The 21,930-nt window shown below is 42.3% G+C and overlaps 1 protein-coding gene across 1 annotated transcript; it reads left to right on the forward strand.

Annotated features, from left to right (window-relative positions):
• The first annotated feature begins 18,039 nt into the window (after positions 1 to 18,039).
• On the forward strand, positions 18,040 to 19,301 carry LOC119018295 (putative nuclease HARBI1). The gene is given in 4 exon segments (XM_037095837.1): positions 18,040 to 18,472; positions 18,544 to 18,659; positions 18,745 to 18,856; positions 18,952 to 19,301. Coding segments are annotated over 3 exon segments (588 nt in total). The 3' UTR covers positions 18,784 to 18,856; positions 18,952 to 19,301.
• Positions 19,302 to 21,930: the final 2,629 nt, after the last annotated feature.

A 21,930-nucleotide genomic window follows, 5' to 3' on the forward strand; every position in this document is an offset into this window, starting at 1 on the left:
AATGTGTATAAGCATAATTCCGTGCTTGGAAGTATCGGAACATATGAGATTGAGGTAGATTAAATTTAACATGGAGATCATTAAATGAAGCGAATGTGCCCTCCAAATATAAATCTGAAAATCGAACCAGACCCCTCTCCCTCCACAAAGTGAAAGCGGTGTCTGCATTGGTGGAGGGAAAGAGATGATTACTGCAAATAGGGCTTAATGGGATGGGTGTTGAACGTTTGAAATGTTGCCTGAATTGTTTCCAAATTTTCAAAGAGGAAAGTACAATTGGGTGTTTAATATAACTAGGATAGTGAGAAGCTAGAGGGGCACAGACCAGGGCAACCAGAGATGAGGGATGGCAAGAAGCATCTTCCATTATACACCAGTCCAAGCTAGGAGAATTACACCAGGCATGGATTTTCTGAAGATTGGCATCCCAATAGTAAAATAATAGGTTAGGCAGTGCAAGGCCCCCATCTGATTTGCCTCTTTGGAGTGTTGTTTGACGTGCCCTTGGGTTCTTACCAGCCCAAATAAATTTCATTCATTTTGTCTAACAAATGATTTAGATAAAAGAATTGGGAGACATTGGAAAAGAAACAAAAGTCTCGGAAGAATATTCATTTTAATAGAACTGATTCTGACAATCAGAGAGAGAGGAAGAGAGTCCCAGCGCACCAAATCAGACCCAATTTCTATAACCAACTTTGTGAAGTTATTTGTATATAGTGAGGAGAGGGAGTGAGAAATATTAATACCTAGATAGTGAAAGCTGATATGAGCTAATCGGAATGGTAGTGCCTCTGATGGGATCTGTTTAGCTGCATTGTTTACCGGAAAACACTCGCTTATACTGATGTTTAATTTATAACCTGAGAATGATCCAAAAGTTGCCAGGATTTGTAAAATATTATCTACACAGCTAATTGGGTCTGTGACATATAGCAACAGGACATCGGCATAAAGGGACACTCGATGTTCCAGTCTAAAAATAACAGTGAAACATGAGGAAGATTTCAGAGCAATGGAAAGAGGCTCTATTGCTATGGCAAAAAGCAGGGGAGACATTGGGCAACCTTGGCGGGTCCCTCTTGATAGAGGGAAATATTCAGACCTTTGAAAGTTGGTTGTCACACAAGCAGAAGGGGCCGAGTATAAAAGCTATATCCAAGAAATAAATTTAGACCCAAAGCCAAATTTCCCCAGAACAGAAAACAAGTAATCCCATCGATTCAATCAAAGGCTTTCTCCACATTTAAAGATACAACCATTTCAGCAGCTTGGGACATGTTAGGAGATAGCACAATATTTAAAAGTCCTCTAATGTTAGATGATTGTTGACAACCTCTAACAAATCCTGTTTGATCTAACAAAATTATGTCTGGTAAACAAGGGTCCAAACAGCATGCTAGTACTTTAGCTAGAAGTTTTACGTCTGAATTTAATAAACTTATCGGTCTCCAACTGCTACATTCATCTAAGTTCTTGTCTTCTTTAGGAATGAGCAAGATTGAAACCTGATTTAAAGTTGGAGGCAGAGAGCCTCGCTTCATAGAATCATTAAACATCCCACAGTTGGTGGGAGAATTTTTTTATAAAAGTCGACTGGAAATCTGTCCAGCCCTGGGGCCTTGTTGTTTTGTATTAGTTTAAGACAAGAAATTAATTCTTCCAACTTCATAGGTTTTTCCAACTCTTATTTAATGTGAGGGTCTATGGTAGGTATATCTATGTTATCCAGGAAATTAGCCATTATGGTCTTATTTGCAGGAGGTTTGGATTGATACAGGTTAGAATAATAGGAGGCAAAGATGGAGTTTATTTCAGCGGGGCTGGTGGTTAAGGTGTGAGAAGAGTCATATACTTGTGATATAAAATTTCAGGCTGACTGACGTTTAAGTTGGAGGGTGAGTAGACGGCTGGCTTTGTCACCATATTCATAGTATGTCCCTTTGGTCCGTCTTAAAAGGCACTCTACTTTATCTGTAGAGGAGGTCATAATCAGACTGTAATTTGATTCTTTTAGCATACAGTTCTGGATTGGGAGAACTTGAATATTCTCTATCTATGCTTAGAATTGCATCAATAAGCTCTTGCTGTTTTTGTTTATTTTTCCTAGCCAGATGTGTGCTATATGAGATAATATCTCCTCTAATTACTGCTTTTAATATTTCCCATAACAGAGAGGGCAATGTGGACTCAGTCTTATGATTCTCAAGGAAGACACTAATTTTCTTTGAAATATAGTCACGGAACTCAGCTTTGGCTAGTAGCCCTGTATTGAACTTCCGCTGTTTTGTTGTGATAGGTGAGAGTGCTAAAACTAACGTGTGGAGCATGATCAGAAATAACAATGGCAGAGTATTCACTGGATTTCACAGCAGGTAGAAGAGCCCTGTCTATAAAAAAAAATAGTCGATGCGGGAATAAGCTTGGTGTACTGTAGAGAAATAAGAAAATTCTTTTGATTTCATTTTCATTTTCATTTATACGCAAATGAAAGTAAACCTGAAGGAAAGCAATGTCAGTGTTAACACCCTTGAGGTGTGAGAACACTTTATTTACTAGACCCGCTCAGTCCTCTCTGAGAGATACCTGGGTTAACCATTAATCACTTGCAAAAGATGACATACATAGATATTAATAAGAATGGCAGGAAATAAATGAGCATCCTGGTTATGAACTAGATGAACATTACGGTAGCATCCAAATGAAACTGGCTTTAAGAAAGAAACAAACAAAAAAAAACCTCCCAATAGATAAAGAAAAAACACACATTCCTCTAAAAACACAATGGCCAATGTTTAGACTGTGAACCATCCAACAAGTTGCTTCCTAAGCTTGTCATAACGGAACCAGACTAGCTGCAGGACTGAAGTACACACAACTGGTTCACTATGCAGTAGGTTCTGCCTCCTGATTAACCAAAATATACGCCATATGTAAGTTTGTAAGAGTTATTTATGAAAACACTCTGGAGCAACACTGGAAAGCGGGAAAGGGGAAGGACCAGTATTTGTACCAGGCTGAACATGTAATCCTCCAGCCAAGATGTGCCAGTGAAGATAGGAAAAAATCCCTCTTTAAATAACTGAGTAAATGGTAAAAGAAAATGAAAAAGGGAAAGAGAAATACATGAAAATAAAGTAGTTTCAAGCCATAAATTGGTGATTTCAAGTTGTATGTAAAGTGAGGGGAACAGTGTTTTTTAATACCCACATGTCCTTAAATTAAGAATGTATTTCTTTGAATAAATACCACATTTTACATATAAACAAAACAAAAAGGGCACACACAGAGTAAAGCAAAACAAATTGCAGCTGGCCATGATACTTAGACGCTCTCCATACTTAACTGGGAGTAGGATAGAGTAATATGTGGTACTGTTCATAGTCTGTGGTCCCCTTCAACAGTGTAGTTGCGCCTTACCTCGAGAAAGTCCAGCAACAAAATAGAAAAATAAAGATAATGGTCCCAAAAGAATTGTTAATTCATGTGTCGGTGATCGTTCCACTCGCTTCCTCTTTCATGAGTCACGTATGCGTTCCTCGTAAAACCGCTCCGCCTGCTCCGGGGGAGTCGAAGATGTGGGTCACATCGTTGAAAGTGACGCAAAGCCGGGCAGGGTAGATCATGCCGAATCGAATCCCTTACTTAAAAAGCAGGGATTTCACCTGGTTGAAAGCAGCTCACCTCTTCGCCACTGCAGTGCTGAAGTCCTTGTAAAACTTCATGTTATGACCCTGATGTCATATTGCAGTGATCTTTTGCCTATAGTAATGCTCTCTCTTTATTGATGTAGCGGTGAAAGCGCACTATCACAGGGCGGGATCCTTGACGAGGTCTGGGTCTGAGACTACGATGGGCTCGGTCTAGTTCAGGTGTGGAGTTCGACAGAGCCTCTGCAGCAACTTCCTTGAATAAATCTGCCATGAATTGTCTGGGGTTTTTACCTTTGATGTCCTCAGAAAGCCCAATCACTCTTTCATCATTATGATGCTTTGAACGAGACACCAAGTCCTCCATGGTAGCCCGGAGAGCACCGTTCTCTTCCGTTATTGAGGTTAGCTTGGAGCGTAGCTCCACTATGTCTTGCTCCTCTATCTGACTGGGTCGAGAGGGCCTCTTCCATCTCAGTGGATGGATTCAAGAGCCGAATTAATTGGGGCAAGGGCCACGTTCAGTGAGGCAGTGAGCTCCGCAGTGGTGCTTTTCCTAGATTTTTCCAGCTCGATGAGTGTTTCCAAAGTGAGGGGTGAAGGCCCTGACGCCATGTTGCTAGCTTCACGACCAGAGAAGGGGTGAGTCTGTTGTTGTGCCTGACTTTTCCAAGTTTGTTTACTCATTCTTGCACAGGTTCAGCACAGCGTTAATTAAAACAGGTAATTACACTGAAAATATACTTGAGAGAATGACGTAATTAACACATTTTCCTGAAATTGTACGGAGGTATGTCCCCACACATCCGTCCTCTACATCGTCAAACCAGAAGCCATCATCTTGTCATTTTGAATTTAACATGACTTTCTTTTATGTTAGCTTTTAGGTAGTGGTTGAATGTTGTTCAGTGTTTTATTTTATTTTAGGCTATTTTATTTAATTTAAATCGGCTGAAAATGAAATATAAAAACAGTCTCACTATGGCTCCTCCCTTTGGTTTTATTTCACATATTAAACAATGTAAAACTTTATGCAGTGGATATTTTAACTTGTAGTAGCTTTTACCACCAACACATAATGTTTGACACATCAGTGTCCTAACATCCTGCAGAGTATTTGAACAGGAAGTGGTGCTCATCTCCACCTCCAGCACATCCAACAGAGGCAGAGGAGCTGATCCTGAGTCAGGTCGCTAGGTGACCAGAGGCTGGGCATCACTCACCCCTAGGACCCAACATTAGAGGCAGACACACACTTACTGTCTACAGATTTAACTAGAAGTAATTTAATCTTATACTCAATGCGGCAGCAAACTAGAAACACAGACTTGGAAATTACGTTGTTGGAAAAATAGAATAGGCTATACTGATGGTTACTTTTGTAGCTATCTGTGGGAAATAAAGAGAGCCAAATGAAATGTGAGTTATTTCTCTTTTTCTGGCTGCTGAAAGATGATGAGTAACGTGCAAAGTGATTTAAAAAAAAACAAAACAAAACAAAGAGGATTGTTCAGATCTAAGAGCACGTCAGCGATGACGTGTAGCCTGAAATTCGCTGTGCAGCCCGGAGAACATGATGATGAGAAGTGGTCTGTTTTTCGGTCCAGTCCTCGTCAGGGAGTGAGAGCTCATCTAAATGAAACTGAATTCTCCTCCTGGTGAAAAACTATGTGAATTATTTCTGCTTCAACATAAGACTGAGAAAGAAAGGACAGCCACTGTCAGACTGCTCCGTCAGACTCGGGGTTTCTTCAGGTAAACCTGCCAGTGAGCACGTTAGGTTCACAGAGCAAGTTACCGCAGTAACAGACCCAGAGTTTAAGTTACCTCTCTTACTTTCACTGAAAACTCAGAGTTTCTCTCATCTCAGGGTTAACAAACTCAGAGTTTTCACAAAACCCGCTTTCTAGAATACCCCCACACAGAAATAACAGGTACACATAGGGGTCAGACTTTAGCCTTATACACCCAGTAGGGGTGTGAGCTACTCTCCCTTACCGAGGGGAAGGTACTAGGCCAGCTTTTAGCTTCTATGTCTTTTTCTGGACCTTGATGATGATAGTGCAGGGCCCCTGTGGCTCTCACCTGCAGCTCCAGCCGCTCTGGCTCTGAAGCAAACTTGCCGCAGCTCCGGCAGCCAGGTTATAAAAAAAAGGAGACAGGGTTGCTGCCCTTGCTCAGCAATGTGATTCACCATGCCATCTTTAGAGACAGAGATTCATTGCTCAGCTTAGGTAAGCCGACTATCAAATGCAGCGAGTCTAGACAAGAAAGCGTCTAGCCTCATGAGGACAGGGTCAATCTTCTTATCGAAGGAGGCTTCAATGAGAGAGAGGAAAGATAAAGGAAAGGGTGTCAATCTGTAACCCAGTTTTTCACCAAGAAAGCATGGTAGCCTATAGTCTGTGAGTTGTATTAACCTGTTGGCTTAATGTCCATAATGAAATGAGCTAGCTAGACTAGAATTAGCCTACATTTCATCAACATTAAATCACTGCAGGGAAACATTTAGCAAGATATTCATATTAAATCATTGTCCCTGCCCCTCTCTGGCCCAGTGAAGAAGGTGAGCAACATTGTGTTCAGTGACATGCCAGTTAGCATCATTGCAGGGAGTTTGTGGGGGGCAAATTTTCTCACATAATGATCAATGAGGCAGAGTGTAACTAAGATAAACATGTTGTTCGAACAGATACTGTCAGGGCCAGTGAGGCTGGGAAAAATTGTGGACCCAGAAGCAGACGGGTAGTTGGGATATTTAATAATTCAAAACAACACAGGCAGTACAGACCAGGCACAGGGGGGAAAAAAAGAAAGAAAGTCCAAGAAAAAAGCAAGAAAGTCCAAGAAAAATCCTGGCAAAAGTACAGGTAGGGCTCAGGCGAAAATCCAGTGTCAGATAGGCAAAAGTGGTCAATAAATAGGCAGGCAGTAAGGCAGAGCAGAGGTACAGTCAGGGTTGAGGCAAAATCCAGGAGTCAAAAACAGGCAGAGGTTGGTACACAGTCAGGGAGGGAGACCACAGGCAGCAGTACAAAGGGCTTGGCAAGACTCACATGGTTGAACAGAAACAGGTTGGCAAAGGATAGGCAGACAGAGCAAAGATCGACAGGCAAAATCTCAGTCAAAAACAGGCTTAGGTCAGAAGGTTGAAAAAATCCACAAAATAGCAATACTTGGGCAGGAAACTCCTGGAAACAGCCACGATAATCTGGAAAGACTGTCAGTCCTGGTGTGTCTTTGAAGCCAAGGCTGACGAGGAGAGTGGGATCAGGCGTGGAGCAGCAGGCAGCAGCTGCTGTCTGTCTGTCAGCCCCCTATAAAAAAATAGCCTATAATCTGTACTTATTTCAGAATGATTTTCATGTATAAATTCAGTTCTTAAATAAAATGAGCATATGTATGTGTGTGTAGATAGATAGATAGATAGATAGATAGATAGATAGATAGATAGATAGATAGATAGATAGATAGATAGATAGATAGATAGATAGATAGAGAAATGGTGCATGCAGACTGTGTGACTCAATAAAACGTCCAATACAATCAGAGAAATGTTGGAAATGTGGAAATCAGTATTCTGCAACAGAACAGAACAAACAATTCAAACCACTGTTAGAAATAAAATACACAATATAAAACAAAGTCTGCCTTTTACCTCCATACATGTGCAGCAGCTGCAAAGTTTGTCACAGAGAGGTGGGGGAACCCACAGAGCTGGAACAGGACAGCAGGGTCACACATGCTGACGGGGTCACGGAGATAAGGGGAGAACACCAGCACCGAGCTGGACCAGGGTCGCAGACACACACACACTCGGTCACACATCAAGGAGCAGAGAGGAAGGACATCGACATGCCACGGCTTTTGTATGATTTTTTTTCAGCTGGTCAATTAAGACCCGGAAGTAAGTGTGGCTACTCGTGAGGGACATTTTACTAGACTGCCACTTCCTACCTGCTACATTCCTGTTATCTTTCAACAGCCATACGTCACTGCTGTATTTGGTGTATTTTGCATATTTTGTCAATTTTCTTCTTTCAAAAATGAATGGATGAAAGGACATCCAGTCCTTTGGTTCTAACTAAGTTTTCAAATCTGGAGTGGCCGCCACATCTAAAAGTAGGATAAACCACATATTAAACAGCTCATATTAAACCTCCAAAGTTTACACTTTCCTTCAGTATTAGCTCTAGAATCTGTAGTGTACCAGTTATTTACCATTCCCCATTTCCTCATTCAATTTGTCATCAATTTGACTGCTTGTACTTAAGTAATAAGTAATATCTGAATATCATTTCATACAAAATCATCTGTGTTATTATCTACTTACTCAATAAACATTTTTCATTCCTTTGAAGTGTTGTTTCAATTCATTCAAGAAGTCACACTTTTAGATATTTGACTAATCATTTACAAAATACTAATTTGATTTCTATTTTCGTTTTTTGAGGCGGTGCCAAAAGAAACGAGTGCATAAGCATTGAGATTCTGCTACACATTGTAAGACAAACCAAGAAAATTTGGGTTAGTTATATTTTGTCCCTGTCAGGGGAAAAATAAATAGGAAAATAGAGACTAGGTTGAAAAATACCCAAAATACACTTGAACTGTTCATTTATGTTTGATTGTGTTTTATGTTGAGCCACATTTTTATGCCTGAGCCCCAAATAAACAGTCAATTCACCCAAGAAACGCTGCCTTCCTCCCTTCCTTCCTTCCATACTGATGAGCCATGAGCGGTGAGGTTCACAGGTTAACTCCAGTTTTTTTGTGATCAGTCCAGAGCACCAATGCTGCTCTGCTTCCTCCAGCCAGCATCTCCAGTCCTTCAAGTCTAGTTTTACCTATAGTAGCTCCTGGTATAGAAGTTAGAGAAGCTGTTTGCTCGATATCACTCAGTTAAAGCGTATAAATAATCAAATGAATGATGGATGAATTCCGTTTAGCTGTGTCTGTTTCAGGATCGCAATATTCAACTGTCACACTTGAATAGTGAACAGAGCCATCATTATGTCATTAGTAATATTGCTTTTCCTACTGTGACAAGTCAAAATGCCTGCGTTGAGTAAACGCAGATAACAGTACATAATGATATAGATACCTGATGATTATCCAGTCCTAATGTGTGGTTGCCTCTGAAAGCATATTCTATTAGACTAGATACTCAGTTAGATCTACAACACACACTTATCTTTAAAGATAGTTTGACAACCTGCACAAGTAGGTGTAGTTGTGAAATGTTAGAAAATGCATTAAAATGTCTCTAGTCTGAAATAGACAACTATAGAAATAATCCTCTTAAAAATAAATAAATAAATAAATAAATAAAAATAAATGAAATTTTAAAAAAATACAGTATTGTTGGATACTAAAGGGTCTGTTTGTGCTGCACAAGTATAGACGGTAAAGAAAAAATACTCCTGTCCTAATCCAGACAGGTTGTAAAGACTATAGGAATGCATAGAAAACACAGCGGAGCTGTCTGTCTCACAGGTCTTCTGAGGGGTGAGGTAAGGCGAGGCCCTGCTGGTGGCTGCCGCTCTCGAATTAACTGCCTTTGTTTCCTGAAAGCCGAGCTGGGCTATCTCAGCCATTAATTCATTCACCCCCCTTCTATCCTCCCTCTCCTCTTGAGCACAAACAACACTTCCTTAGTGTTACACACAATTTTTTAAAATATATGACATATTTTCTCATTTCCCTCTGTTGAAGTCTTTGTTTTTGTTAGAAGATTAGAGAGAGGGGAGATAAAAAAAATTCTGTAATTTTTAATGAATGAGTCATTAATAGTTTGTGCGACCAGCGCTACAAGCCCCTAGTCCAGGCAGAGTCAGCTAGCTAATGATTACAAATTACTACACTACAACTGTGTGTTAAATAATAGGAATACAGAATATTTTGCACCTCTGACATAAACTTATACATCACTTTTTATGCTTTCATTTTTTTGGCTCTGTCCCTTACAGAGACTGTCCATGCCACTGTTCTACATTTCTCAGCCTCTTGATGGTGATTGATGTTGATGCAACTCAGTGGCGTATCTAGGACATGTTTACTGGGGTGGCCAAGATGGGACACAAAGCTAGTGTGGGGTGGCCATGGCATAGCGAAGTTTAATGCCACGTACGCAGCCGACCGCAGTTGAGATTTAAGGAATAGATGTCTATGTTTAAGTATGGGGTTTGCTGCGTATTAGCAAATAACAGCATACACTTGGGGAAAAATTGGACCATCCATTTTAAATTAAGTCATGTATGAGAGTACACAACAACTTCAGGTAACTGTTCATGAATGACACATCTGGACAAAACAGAACTTGACATAACACGCTTAGCAGGTGGAGCTCAAGACACTATCTCCTGATCCTCTGGGTGTGGCTGGTCAGCTGTTGAAATACACAGATATCTGTGAAATCTGAGCCATCAATAGGTTGGAGGTTCTGCCACACACACATACATATATTTTTTCACACTCACACATTCATACATATGTATATACATACATTACATACATTTATTGTGAGCCTCCGTGGTAATTTCAAACTATCCAAGCATGACCTACCATCCTGTGCAGGGGGAGCTGACTGCTCTTGGTCACTACTGCTGTACCGAGGCTGCTGACTTGACTGGGCCTTCCCACAGTTGCTGGTAGAAGCTGTGGCTGGCTCTGACTCTTTTCTTTTTGAAGAAGCTCTGAATATCTCTGCTTCTCTTCATAGCTATTCTCTTAATAACCCTGCAAATAACAATCATTTTTAAAAACGCTAACGTTAAATGCTTAACTTGGTCTCCTCCACTGAACCGCCACCTTATCATGGTGGAGGGGTCTGAGTACCCGAATGATCCTAGGAGCTATGCTGTCTGGGGCTTAATGCCCCTGGCAGGGTAGCCCAAGGCAAACAGGTCCTAGTTGACGGGTCAGACTATGAGCGGCTCCAATGCCCCCTGATGACGAGTATAAAAACAAGGACATTCACGGCTCGCAGGCGAGTGCCTAGTGGCCAGGTCTTAGCCTGTGGGACCTAGCCAGGCTCAGCCCGAAAGAGCGACCATTTGATTTCGGTGCCATGTGATCTGGGTGGCGGCTGTGGGTGGCCGTGGGCGGGGGCGTCCCAATCCCCAGACGGTGACTCTGGCCATGGGGACATGGAATGTCACCTCGCTGGGGGGGAAAGAGCCTGAGCTAGTGCGGGAGGTTGAGTTGAGGTACCGGCTATAGATAGTTGGACTCCCCTCCACGCACACCCCTTGAGAGAGGCTGAACTCTCTTTCGCTCTGGAGTTGCCCGCGGTGAGAGACTGCGAGTTGGTGTGGGCTCGCTTATAGCTCCCCAGCTCAGCCTCCATGTGTTGGAGTTTTCCCCGGTGAACAAGAGGGTCGTTTCCCTGCGCCCTCGGGCCGGGTATAGGTCTCTCACTGTTGTTTCGGCTTACGGGCCGAACAGCAGTGCAGAGCACCCAGCCTTCTTGGAGGCCATGGGAGGGGTACTCCCCAGTGCTCCAACTGGGGATTCCGTCGTTCTACTGGGGGACTTCAGCGCCCACGTAGGCAGTGACAGTGTTACCTGGAGGGGTGTGATTGAGAGGAACGGCCTCCCCGATCCCGAGTGGTGTTTTGTTACTGGACTTCTGTGCTAATCACAGATTGTCAATAACAAACACCATCTTCAAGCATAAGGGTGTCCATCAGTGCACGTGGCACCAGGACACCCTAGGCCGGAGGTCAATGATCAACTTTGTGGTCATGTCATCTGACCTCCGGCCGTATGTCTTGGACACTTGGGTGAAGAGAGGGGCAGAGCTGTCAACTGATCACCACATAAGGGTGAAGTAAGGGATGCTGTTAAGCTGAAGAAGGAGTCCTATCAAGCAAGGTTGGCTCGCGGGACTCCTGAGGCAGCTGACGGGTACCGGCAGGCCAAGCGTGCTGTGGCACGGGCGGTCACGGAAGCAAAAACCATGGAGGCCATGGAGGAGGACTACTGGTCAGCCTCGAGGAAATTCTGGCTAACCATCTGGCGCCTCAGGAGGGGGAAGCAGCCCTCCACCAACACTGTTTACGGTGGAGGTGGGGAGCTGTTGACCTCGACTGGGGATATCGTCGGGCAGTGGAAGGAATACTTCGAGGATCTCCTCAATCCCACTGACACGCCTTCCACAGAGGAAGCAGGGGCTCGGGACTCAGAGGTGTAGTCATTCATCACCCAAGCCGAAGTCACTGAGGTAGTTGGGAAGCTCCTTGGTGGCAAAGCACCGGGGGTGGATGAGTCTCTGGATGTTGTGGGGCTGTCTTGGCTGACACGTCTGCAGCATTGCAAGGCAGTTAGGGACAGTGCCTCTGGACTGGCAAACCAGGGTGGTGGTCCCTCTATTTAAAAAGGGGGACCGGAGGGTGTGTTCCAACTATCGAGGGATCACACTCAGCCTCCCTGGGAAAGTCTACTCCAGGGTACTGAAGAGGAGAATTCGGCCGATAGTTGAACCTCAGATTCACGAGGAATAATGCGGCTTTCGTCCTGGCCGTGGAACACTGGACCAGCTCTATACCCTCCGCAGGGTGCTCAAGGGGTCATGGGAGTTTGCCCAACCAGTCCACATGTGCTTTGTGGACTTGAAGAAGGCATTCGACCGTGTCCGTCGCGGCATTCTGTGGGAGGTGCTCCAGGGGTAAGGGGTCGGGGGCCCGCTGCTAAGGGCTGTACGGTCCCTGTACGACCAGAGCAGGAGTCTGGTTTGCATTGCCGGCAGTAAGTCAGACCTGTTCCCGGTGCATGTTGGACTCCGGCAGGGCTGCCCTTTGTCACTGGTTCTGTTCATTATTTTTATGGACATAATTTCTAAGCGCAGTCAGGGGCCAGAGGGGCTCTGGTTCGGGAACCACTGGATTTCATCTCTGCTTTTTGCAGACGATGTCATCTTGTTGGCTCCGTTGAGCCAGGACCTCCAGCATGTTCTGGGGTGGTTTGCAGCCGAGTGCAAAGCAGCTGGGATGAAAGTCAGCACCTCCAAGTCTGAGGCCATGGTTCTCGACCGGAAAAAGGTGGCTTGCTCCCTCCAGGTTGGGGGAGAGTTCTTGCCTCAAGTGGAGGAGTTCAAGTATCTTGGGGTCTTGTTCACGAGTGAGGGAATGATGGAGCGTGAGATTGACAAGCGGCTCGGTGCAGCAGCCGCAGTAATGCAGTCATTGTATCGGTCTGTCGTGGTGAAGAGAGAGCTGAGCCGAAAGGCGAAGCTCTCAATTTACCATTCAATCTACGTTCCTACCCTCACCTATGGTCATGAACTTTGGGTCATGACCAAAAGAATAAGATCCCGGATACAAGCGGCCGAAATGAGTTTCCTCTGCAGGGTGGCGGGGTGCTCCCTTAGAGATAGGGTGAGGAGCTCTGTCACCCGGGAGGAGCTCGGAGTACAGCCGTTGCTCCTCCACATTGAGAGGAGCCAGCTGAGGTGGCTCGGGCATCTATATCGGATGCCCCCTGGACGCCTTCCTCATGAAGTGTTCCTGGCATGCCCCACCGGGAGGAGGACGCCGAGGAAGACCCAGGACACGTTGGAGTGACTATGTCACTCAGCTGGCCTCGTAACGAATTGGGATCCTCCCGGAGGAGCTAGGGGAAGTCTCCGGGGTGAAGGAAGTCTGGGTGTCCCTGCTCAGGCAGCTGCCCCTGCGACCCGGCCCCAGATAAGCGGAAGAAAATGGATGAATGGATGGATGGGTGGATGGTTTGCAGGCTGCTGAACGAGCTAGTGCAGTGTAGTTCGTCTTTTAGCTGCTACTTAGTGCTAGTTTTCCTACACATTCGGAGGGAACTATGACATAACTAAACATTAAGTTACCTTTCAATAGACAGATTTCAGCGTTTGTAGCAAACAGTTGACGTTGTCACTGTGACCGTCCTCCTGTTTCAACGACCGGACCGGGCAAGCAGCAGCAGATGAAGCGTGCCGTGCTCATCTCATCAATGTACATGCCCTTTTCCTTTAAAACTTTCTTCAAGAAAGTCAATTATCTGTCCACAATTTCCATATCCAAAAACCTGATCAATTATTTTTTACCCATTAAATTGTTGAAACATTTTTTAAACCTTTATCATTTTATTATTACCAGCTCTTACACTGGCTGAGGATAATTTGACTGCATGCTTTACTCATCCAGTTCCATGTTTTAATGAGATGTCAATACTGTAAATTCAATATATTGACTAGGAAGAATGTGTTTGTGTGAGTATCTCCTGAAAGCTTCACACACTACACTCAGTGAGGTAACATATAATGTCTCTGTCCTCGTCCGGCGCGCCATAGGGCTTGTTTTGTCTACTGCTACAGGGGAATGAGCTCTCTGTCTATATATGTTCTCAGTGAACAGGCAGCTTGAGGTTACTATTCTTCTACAACTCTCTCTCTCTCTCTTCTCTTCCTGCTGAGACAATGCTGTGCTAATGTGCTCTGCAGAGCTGAGTTGATTCTCTCTCCTGGAGAAATGCCCTGAAGGAGCTCTCTGGCAAATCACTGCAGACACAACACACTGGATCCCTTACACACTGCTGACCATCTGGCAAGACAGCACAGGGAACTGACATAGACACACACAAACACATACAAAAATACACACTCACAAACTCATGTTCATTCCAGGACAGAGATGTGGTTATGTGAACACTGTCATGGGCACTGTACACTGCATTGTCTACTCGTCAAATCTCTATTCATGTACCAGCTGACTCTGCTTTCATTCATTCTCTCTCTATTTGCTCGGTTTAGAGGAGTTGAGTGTGTCGAGAGGCCAATTACCCAGCCTTTGTGCCAGCTTGTGCCACGCCAATAGGCCAGTGTTAAGTGTGTGTGTGTGTGTGTGTGTGTGTGTGTAGGTGTGTGTGTGTGTGTGTGTGTGTGTGTGTGTGTGTGTGTGTGTGTGTGTGTGTTGTTTCTGAGTGTCATCACTCCCTGGGATGCAAGAAGAAAGCAAAAATATATATTTTTACTAAGGAAAATGACAAAAATAAGCAACAACAATAAGTAATGCACAGTGACTTGAGTAAGTAACTTTAATCTGATTACTGGTTTGGAAATATTAACGCGTACTCGTTACTGAAAAAAGTGGTCTGATTAGAGTAACCGGCATCACTGATTGTGTAGCTTAAGTACAACATGGAGCTTGAAGATATAAAGAAAAAAAATAAAGACAGGAGAATTAACTTTGATCAAGTTTGGAGGAAAGTCGGAGGTATGTGTCGGCTTTGTCAAGTGCGGCACTTTCATTATTCATTAAGGTAATTCTAAACAGTTTTCTGTACTTCACACAACTCAGAATTGAAGTTGAGAACGTCAGTTATAACAGCCCATGTATAAAAAAGTTGTCAGGTTTAAAGTGAACTCGGGCTCATAATTACAGTTAATGTGTCAGGCTGGGCCGGGCTCAGACACAACGTGCACTGGCTCAGGTAGGGTTGGGCTTGATTTTTTTGGGCCCGTACTAAGCTCTACTTTACATCTAAATATGACCCTTACAGTGCCTCAGAATATGAGCTTGGGTTAAAACCAGCAATACCCTGATCCTCAATAGTAAGTTTGGTCACATAAAAAAATGCTTTCAGTGACATAATTAGTGACTCAGCAATGACTTTCTTTTCAAAGATGTACTTGATTAAATCTGTCAAACCCCTTTCAGACATACAACGCTTTAATGATTTGTTAATATTTGAAAAAGCCTGCCATACAGGGAATGAACAAGCTACAGTGATCAGTGATACAGTGAACTTTCACTCAGAATTACACAGGCAAGTTTTTTCTGATCTGATTGCATCATTCGACTCTTCCTTTAAAAACCTTTTGAAAAAAACAGTGTTGTAAAAAGTACCCATAGGTCATACTTTAAACTAAAACTATGGTGTCAAAATATCATTAAATATTACTAAAAGTGACACATAAATATAGTACTTGAGCAAAGGTCTTACAGTATATTAATTAGAATTAAATATCAACATTAACCTTCTGGCAATAAATGTACTTAAGTATCAAAAGTCAATTTATATATCTAGTTTGGGGATGTCAATACAATGTGTTGATTTAGATATATCAGTTATAGAAAAAAATGATTCTGATTAATCTGACTCTATGACTCGCCTTAGCCTCATGTCACTGCACATGTTCTCGTCACATTCCACAGCAGCTTTGTAAACATGATGGTGGCGGATAGCTAAATGCTGCTGTGGCCTACTGAGTAGAAGTCCCACTGCAGCCAGAGTATCTTCCAGTCTGACAGTTCTTTCTCGAACCCAGGAGGGCTGTGGTTAACAGTCAGACTTATACCATCGCTACCAGACCTTTGTTTCAACCTGAGTAACATCATTAGCATGAATGTTAGCAGAGATAACGGTAGCTGTTACTCAAACATAAGGCCTTCTTGTGCTGCAGAGTTTGTTCATAATCGAATTGCAATGTGTGCGCACTGCCACTAGACAACTTCACTGTTAAACTTTCCTTCTGCTCCAGTGGCTGCTCTAAGCTCAGCCACCTACCATCATTCTCTACTCACTCACTAACTGCCCTGTTCTTAAAGGAGCCACAGCACTCTTTAACTCCAGAGGCCAGGCTTGGTGGAGGACATAACAGTCCCAGATGCAGCTGTAGGCCATTCCATTTTAAAGCAGCTTCCTTTTTTCAAGTTAGCATAACATGTCAGGGAAGATCGTAAAAATACCAAAACACACTGAAGTGGGGCTTAAAAAACATCAAGATGGAACTGTTGATAGGAGTCCTGGAGTATTGGAGTCCATCAAGCTTCCAATCACTTCCATTTCTTTCACTCTTTTGAGAACTTCACTGTTAAACTTTCCTTCTTCTCCAGTGGCTAACAGCTGTCTGCTCTAAGCTCAGCCACCAGCCGTCACTCTACACTCACTCACTAACTGACCTGTTCTTAAAGGAGCCACAGCACTCTTTAACTCCAGAGGCCGGGCTTGGTGGAGGACATCACGGTTTTCAGGTGGAAGTAAAGTAACAGTATATGACAATTTATACAAATTATTAGTGTAGTTAGTACACAACTTGATAAAATATTCTTACCTTCCACCAGTGCTGAGCAAGAAAATACACATTTGGAGTGACATCTGTGAAGAGCCCTTTGGCCTCCAGACCTAAATGGTGATACCTGTCTCCTAAATACTGCAGATACACATTTGCGTAAAACCAACTAGTTAATCAAAGGATGTCTAGACCCAGTTTGATCACTGTGTTACATGTATGACACCCCTCCATTGCTGTTGTATGGTTTTGAAAGCGATGTTATTGGGAGGTTGATTTTTAGATATATAGGAATGCTGGTTACCATAACTTTTGGTTTGGTTGTGGAATTGGTTGTGTTTTCTTAGTCTTAGGATGATTCACTCTCCTACAGGCCAAGCATCTGGTGGTTAACATCCTACTTAACATCAAATATGCACAATAGAAAAAGATCAGGTTTAAGGTCTTGTGATTCTGTTGTTTTAATAGAAAAGATGAGGTTTAAGGTCCTGTGATTCTGTTGTTTTAATAGAAAAGATGAGGTTTAAGGTCCTGTGATTCTGTTGTTTTAATAGAAAAGGTAAGGTTTAAGGTCCTGTGATTCTTTTGTTTGAATGGAAAAGATCAGGTTTAAGGTCCTGTGATTCTTTTGTTTTAATAGAAAAGATCTGGTTCAAGGTCTGGTGATTCTGTTTGTCTGATGGAAAGATCAGGTTTAAGGTCTTGTGAGTCTGTTGTTTTAAAAATCCTGTCATTTTAGATAGAAAAGACCAGAGGGGTATTGCACAAAACCAAGATAAGGCATTAAGCTGGGATATGTTGGTTATCCTGGCTGAATTTAGCCTCAAGTTGGTTGCATGACAGCAGGTCAAACTTAAACTTAAGCCAAGTTACTATGAAGATTTATTCTCTGCAGCTAGCTTGCTCCAGACCAGGCTAACAGCCAGGCTAAGATTCTAGTGATTCTAGTGATTCACCTGTATTTCCACTGTCAATCCTGTGAGGAATTAATATGTTTTACAGCATGTCCATGGTCTTTCTAAGTATGTTGCATCATTTTAATTATCCTGCATTAAAATATTACATAGGTTATATTGTCATTTCTCATTTAATTTAAATCTGTTGGATGTTTGTAATTGCAACAGTCTTTTTATATTGATTCAAGTGGTAGTATTATTACTCAGGCCAAGTTTAATATTGCTATGTTAATGAAGACTGCTTGTCAAATTGTTGTCATAGGTTTCATAAATACGTGTTTTATTGCAGTAATTGAGATTACAAAACACAGCTGATGAAGTTGCAAAGGTGTTTTCAATGAAATCTGTGACGAGGGCAATATAGTATATATAGGTTCAACTCCCATTCACCTGTTCCTTCGTCATAATGGCTTGCTCTTTTTTGGAGGATGTACTGGATGAGGAAGCCCTAATCCTCAGAGGGGCATTTAGGCATGAAAGAGTCTACCGGGACAGGTCAGACCCATTGGTCTTTGAAGATGACTATCTCATTGAGAGATACAGATTCTCAGGTGATGGACTAAGATATTTATGTAGGCTGCTGGGTCCAAAAATTTAGCATCAGATGGCATGAAGCCATGCTCTCTCTGTACCACAGATGGTCTATGTTACATTGAGATTTTTTGCAGCTGGAAGCTTCCTTAATTCTGTTGGGGATGCAGAGAACCTCAATAAATTAACAATTTGCCGCACAATAAGACGTGTTTGTCTGGTCCTGAAGTCATTCATCAACATATTCATCACCTTCCCTGGCCACAGAAGACCCCTCTACATCACGGAGGAGTTTAACAAGATTGCAGGTTGGTAACATGCAGCCATTAGTTTCTAACTTGATCAGTCACAGTTGGATACTCACTATTTTTTGTCACAGCTTTCCCTAACATCATTGGTGCAGTGGATTGCACACACATCAGGATCAAAAGCCCTTCAGGAGAACATGAGGGAGATTACATTAACAGGAAATCCTTCCACAGCATCAATGTTCAGGTAAGATGATTTGTGGTTACTATGACCTACATAAATTAATTCTGTGCATTAAATGACCTTATTAAGTTACAACTTAACTTTTCAGATGATCTGTGATGCTGACTGCCTTGTCAGCAATTTATAGTAAAAGTGGCCTGGCTCAGTGCATGACTTATGAGTCTTTCGGGCTAGTCCAATTTATGAGAGACTTTCACAAGGTAAGCCACACATTTTATTTGTACTGTAAGCACCTTGGACATCATGAGTGTTTACTCTGCCATGTAGTTTTCTAAATGATATCTTGTATTATCAGGCAAATTCTCTGGTGTGATGCTGGGAAACAAAGGTTACGCCTACAAGTCATTCCTCTTGACTCGCCTTGTGGACCCCAAACCCCACCACAGCAGGCCTACAACCATGTACAAAGCAAGACAAGGGCGCTAATTGAGATGATTTTCGGCCATCTGAAATCTAGGTTTCAGTGCCTGCACCACCTGAGGGGTTTCCCGGACAGGGCCTGTGATGTCATTGTTGCATGCGCGGTACTGCATAACAATGCAGGCCTGTATGTTTAACAATGCCCCACTATGTAATGATGTAATACACTATACATCTACACTTCGGTGTAGTTTTTGTCTCTATGACCTTTCAAGCACATTCTCTATGAATTCAGTTATATTTGATTTAGATTTGACCAATGAAACATCCTACTAGTTTTTTTAATTAATTCATATATATGATTCATGCTGGTATGCTGAAAGTCAATGTAGTTCTGAGGGTACAATGTTTTGTTTTGTTTTTTTCTAATAAAGACAACCATTATGGTGGTTTATTACATTATGCACCAAATTGTTACATTTTCTTGATAAAAAAAAAAGTGATGTGTGTGTGTGTTTAGGTATTATGCACATTTTATTATTGTTCTTCTGTCTTTTACAACTGTTTTAACTATTGTTCTTGTGCAGTGATGTTTCAGACAGTTGTAATTGTATGACTGGAGTGACAAACAACTTGAATGTGAGCCTCCGTGGTAATTTCAAACTATCCAAGCATGACCTACCATCCTGTGCAGGGGGAGCTGACTGCTCTTGGTCACTACTGCTGTACCGAGGCTGCTGACTTGACTGGGCCTTCCCACAGTTGCTGGTAGAAGCTGTGGCTGGCTCTGACTCTTTTCTTTCTGAAGAAGCTCTGAATATATCTGCTTCTCTTCATAGCTATTCTCTTAATAACCCTGGGGGAAATGTAATTTAATCACTCAATCAATCAATCAATCAGTCAGTCAATTCACTTTTAAGTAATATCTATAACTAGAAACAACAAGCAGGATCATTGTCAAATTGGGTTAGAATCAGTGTGCAAAATACAGGTGTTGGTGGGGCTCTGGAACCTCTTAAGTAACATATTTGACACCATTAAAAAGTCAAAAATAAAGGAGGTGTCAACAATGTGCCTAATTATGTCTATTCATAGTATCTACAAAGGTATATTTTTACATAACTACCGACATCTTCGATCACTTTTAATAGCACAATTAACACATATTGCATCTCAAGCATTTGTGGCATTTGAATACAATTTGTTCTGCCTCTGCCAATTGAAAGGTCTAAATATGTGATCTGTGAAGATGAGCTAACTGATCTAAACGAAAAGTGCTTTATCTCCAAGAGCAAAAAGTCTTTAAACACCCCTTAAATCACAGAGCTATTAAATAAATCCCAGCTTGTTGTGTTATAGCTCCTTAAACCTAGACTGTCACATTATATTTCACACACTGGTAGGTCAAAAATTAGCTCTATTGAACACACACATCTGCAAAAAACACCCTCAGTCTTCAGTCCAGAAAGCAGCCGTTCATATTTCATGGCGGTATGCAAATACCAATCATTTTTAAAAATGCTAACGTTAAATGCTTAACTTGGTTTGCAGGCTGCTAAGCGAGCTAGTGCAGTGTAGTTCGTCTTTTAGCTGCTACTTAGTGCTAGTTTTCCTACACATTCAGAGGGAACTACGACATAACTAAACATTTAGTTACCTCTCAATAGTCAGATTTCAGCGTTTTTAACCAACAGTTGACGTTGTCACTGTGACCGACCTCCTGCTTCATTAACGACCAGCAAAAGCAGTTGAAGCATGCTGTGCTCATCTCTCCTGGCTCACCTATCAGACCTGCATGGCCATTGGCCAAACGTCTGCTGACCAGAAATCAGCTCTTACAGCCTCAGTACGGCCATTACTGTGTTAGTTAAAACTGTAAAACTGGCCCTAAATCAGCTGATCAGCTGTCATCATTGATTGGCAGCATTTCTCTTGTTTTTTGTGTTGATGAACTTTACCAGCTACCTATCAGATCTGGGGTGACCACAGGGGTGGCCAATGAGGAAGCAGGCCACCCCACAGAATTGCTATTGTGTACTACATTATTACATAATGGGGCGCTACAAGGCACTAAGAAAGGAGAGGGCCCAAAAATTAAGTGAAAAAACTTGCAATACATTGCTCCCTGACAAGTCCCCCCCAGCCTATCTTTAGTTAATAAAAGATCTTAAATGTAAATTGTTGCTGTGTGTGTGTGTGTGTGTGTGCATTTTGTTTAGCATTGGTGGTTATCTTTTAAATTCTACTTCACATTCATGAAAAAGGGGGGACACCACAAGGCTTTTCTACTTTAACTTTTTTTTATATGGCAGTCCTCATTTGTCTTGGTTGCTTGGATCCTGGAATAGAGAGAGCAAAAGCAACAAAGATTAAAAAACACTGTATTGCAGTTATGGTTACTGTGTGCACTGAAATACTCACTTCTCTTTCTAGTTTCTGGATTTCCAGGTCCAGTTTTCTGAGTGTCCAGTGTTTAATCTCAAGATCCAGCTCCATTTCCTGGAGCTTTTTCTTCTTGAGTATCATCTGTCTCTCCAGATGTTTTGCATATAGTCTTCTGACAGTTTGTGAAGTCTGTAAAAGAAATGTCAATTAGCACAGAAGGTTTTGTGCATAATGTAGATTTACTTTAGCCAATACTCACAATGTTACCAGGCTGCTTAGGAGACTGTGCAGCATCTGGGTCCTTTTACACATATATGTTTTATTAGCACCACATCAATGACTTCATATCCTTTATGGACTAAATAAGCAGGATATTTCCATAAAACTGACATACCTCAAGCCTTCCGGAGTCCAGTGACACAGTCTCTTCATCTGCAGACGTGCATTTAGAAATTAGAATATCATGGAAAAGTTTATTTATTTCCATAATTCCATTCAAAAAGTTAAACTTTCATAGATTATAGATTCA

Source organism: Acanthopagrus latus, chromosome 4, assembly GCF_904848185.1.
Source record: "Acanthopagrus latus isolate v.2019 chromosome 4, fAcaLat1.1, whole genome shotgun sequence".
Lineage (NCBI taxonomy): Eukaryota > Metazoa > Chordata > Actinopteri > Spariformes > Sparidae > Acanthopagrus > Acanthopagrus latus.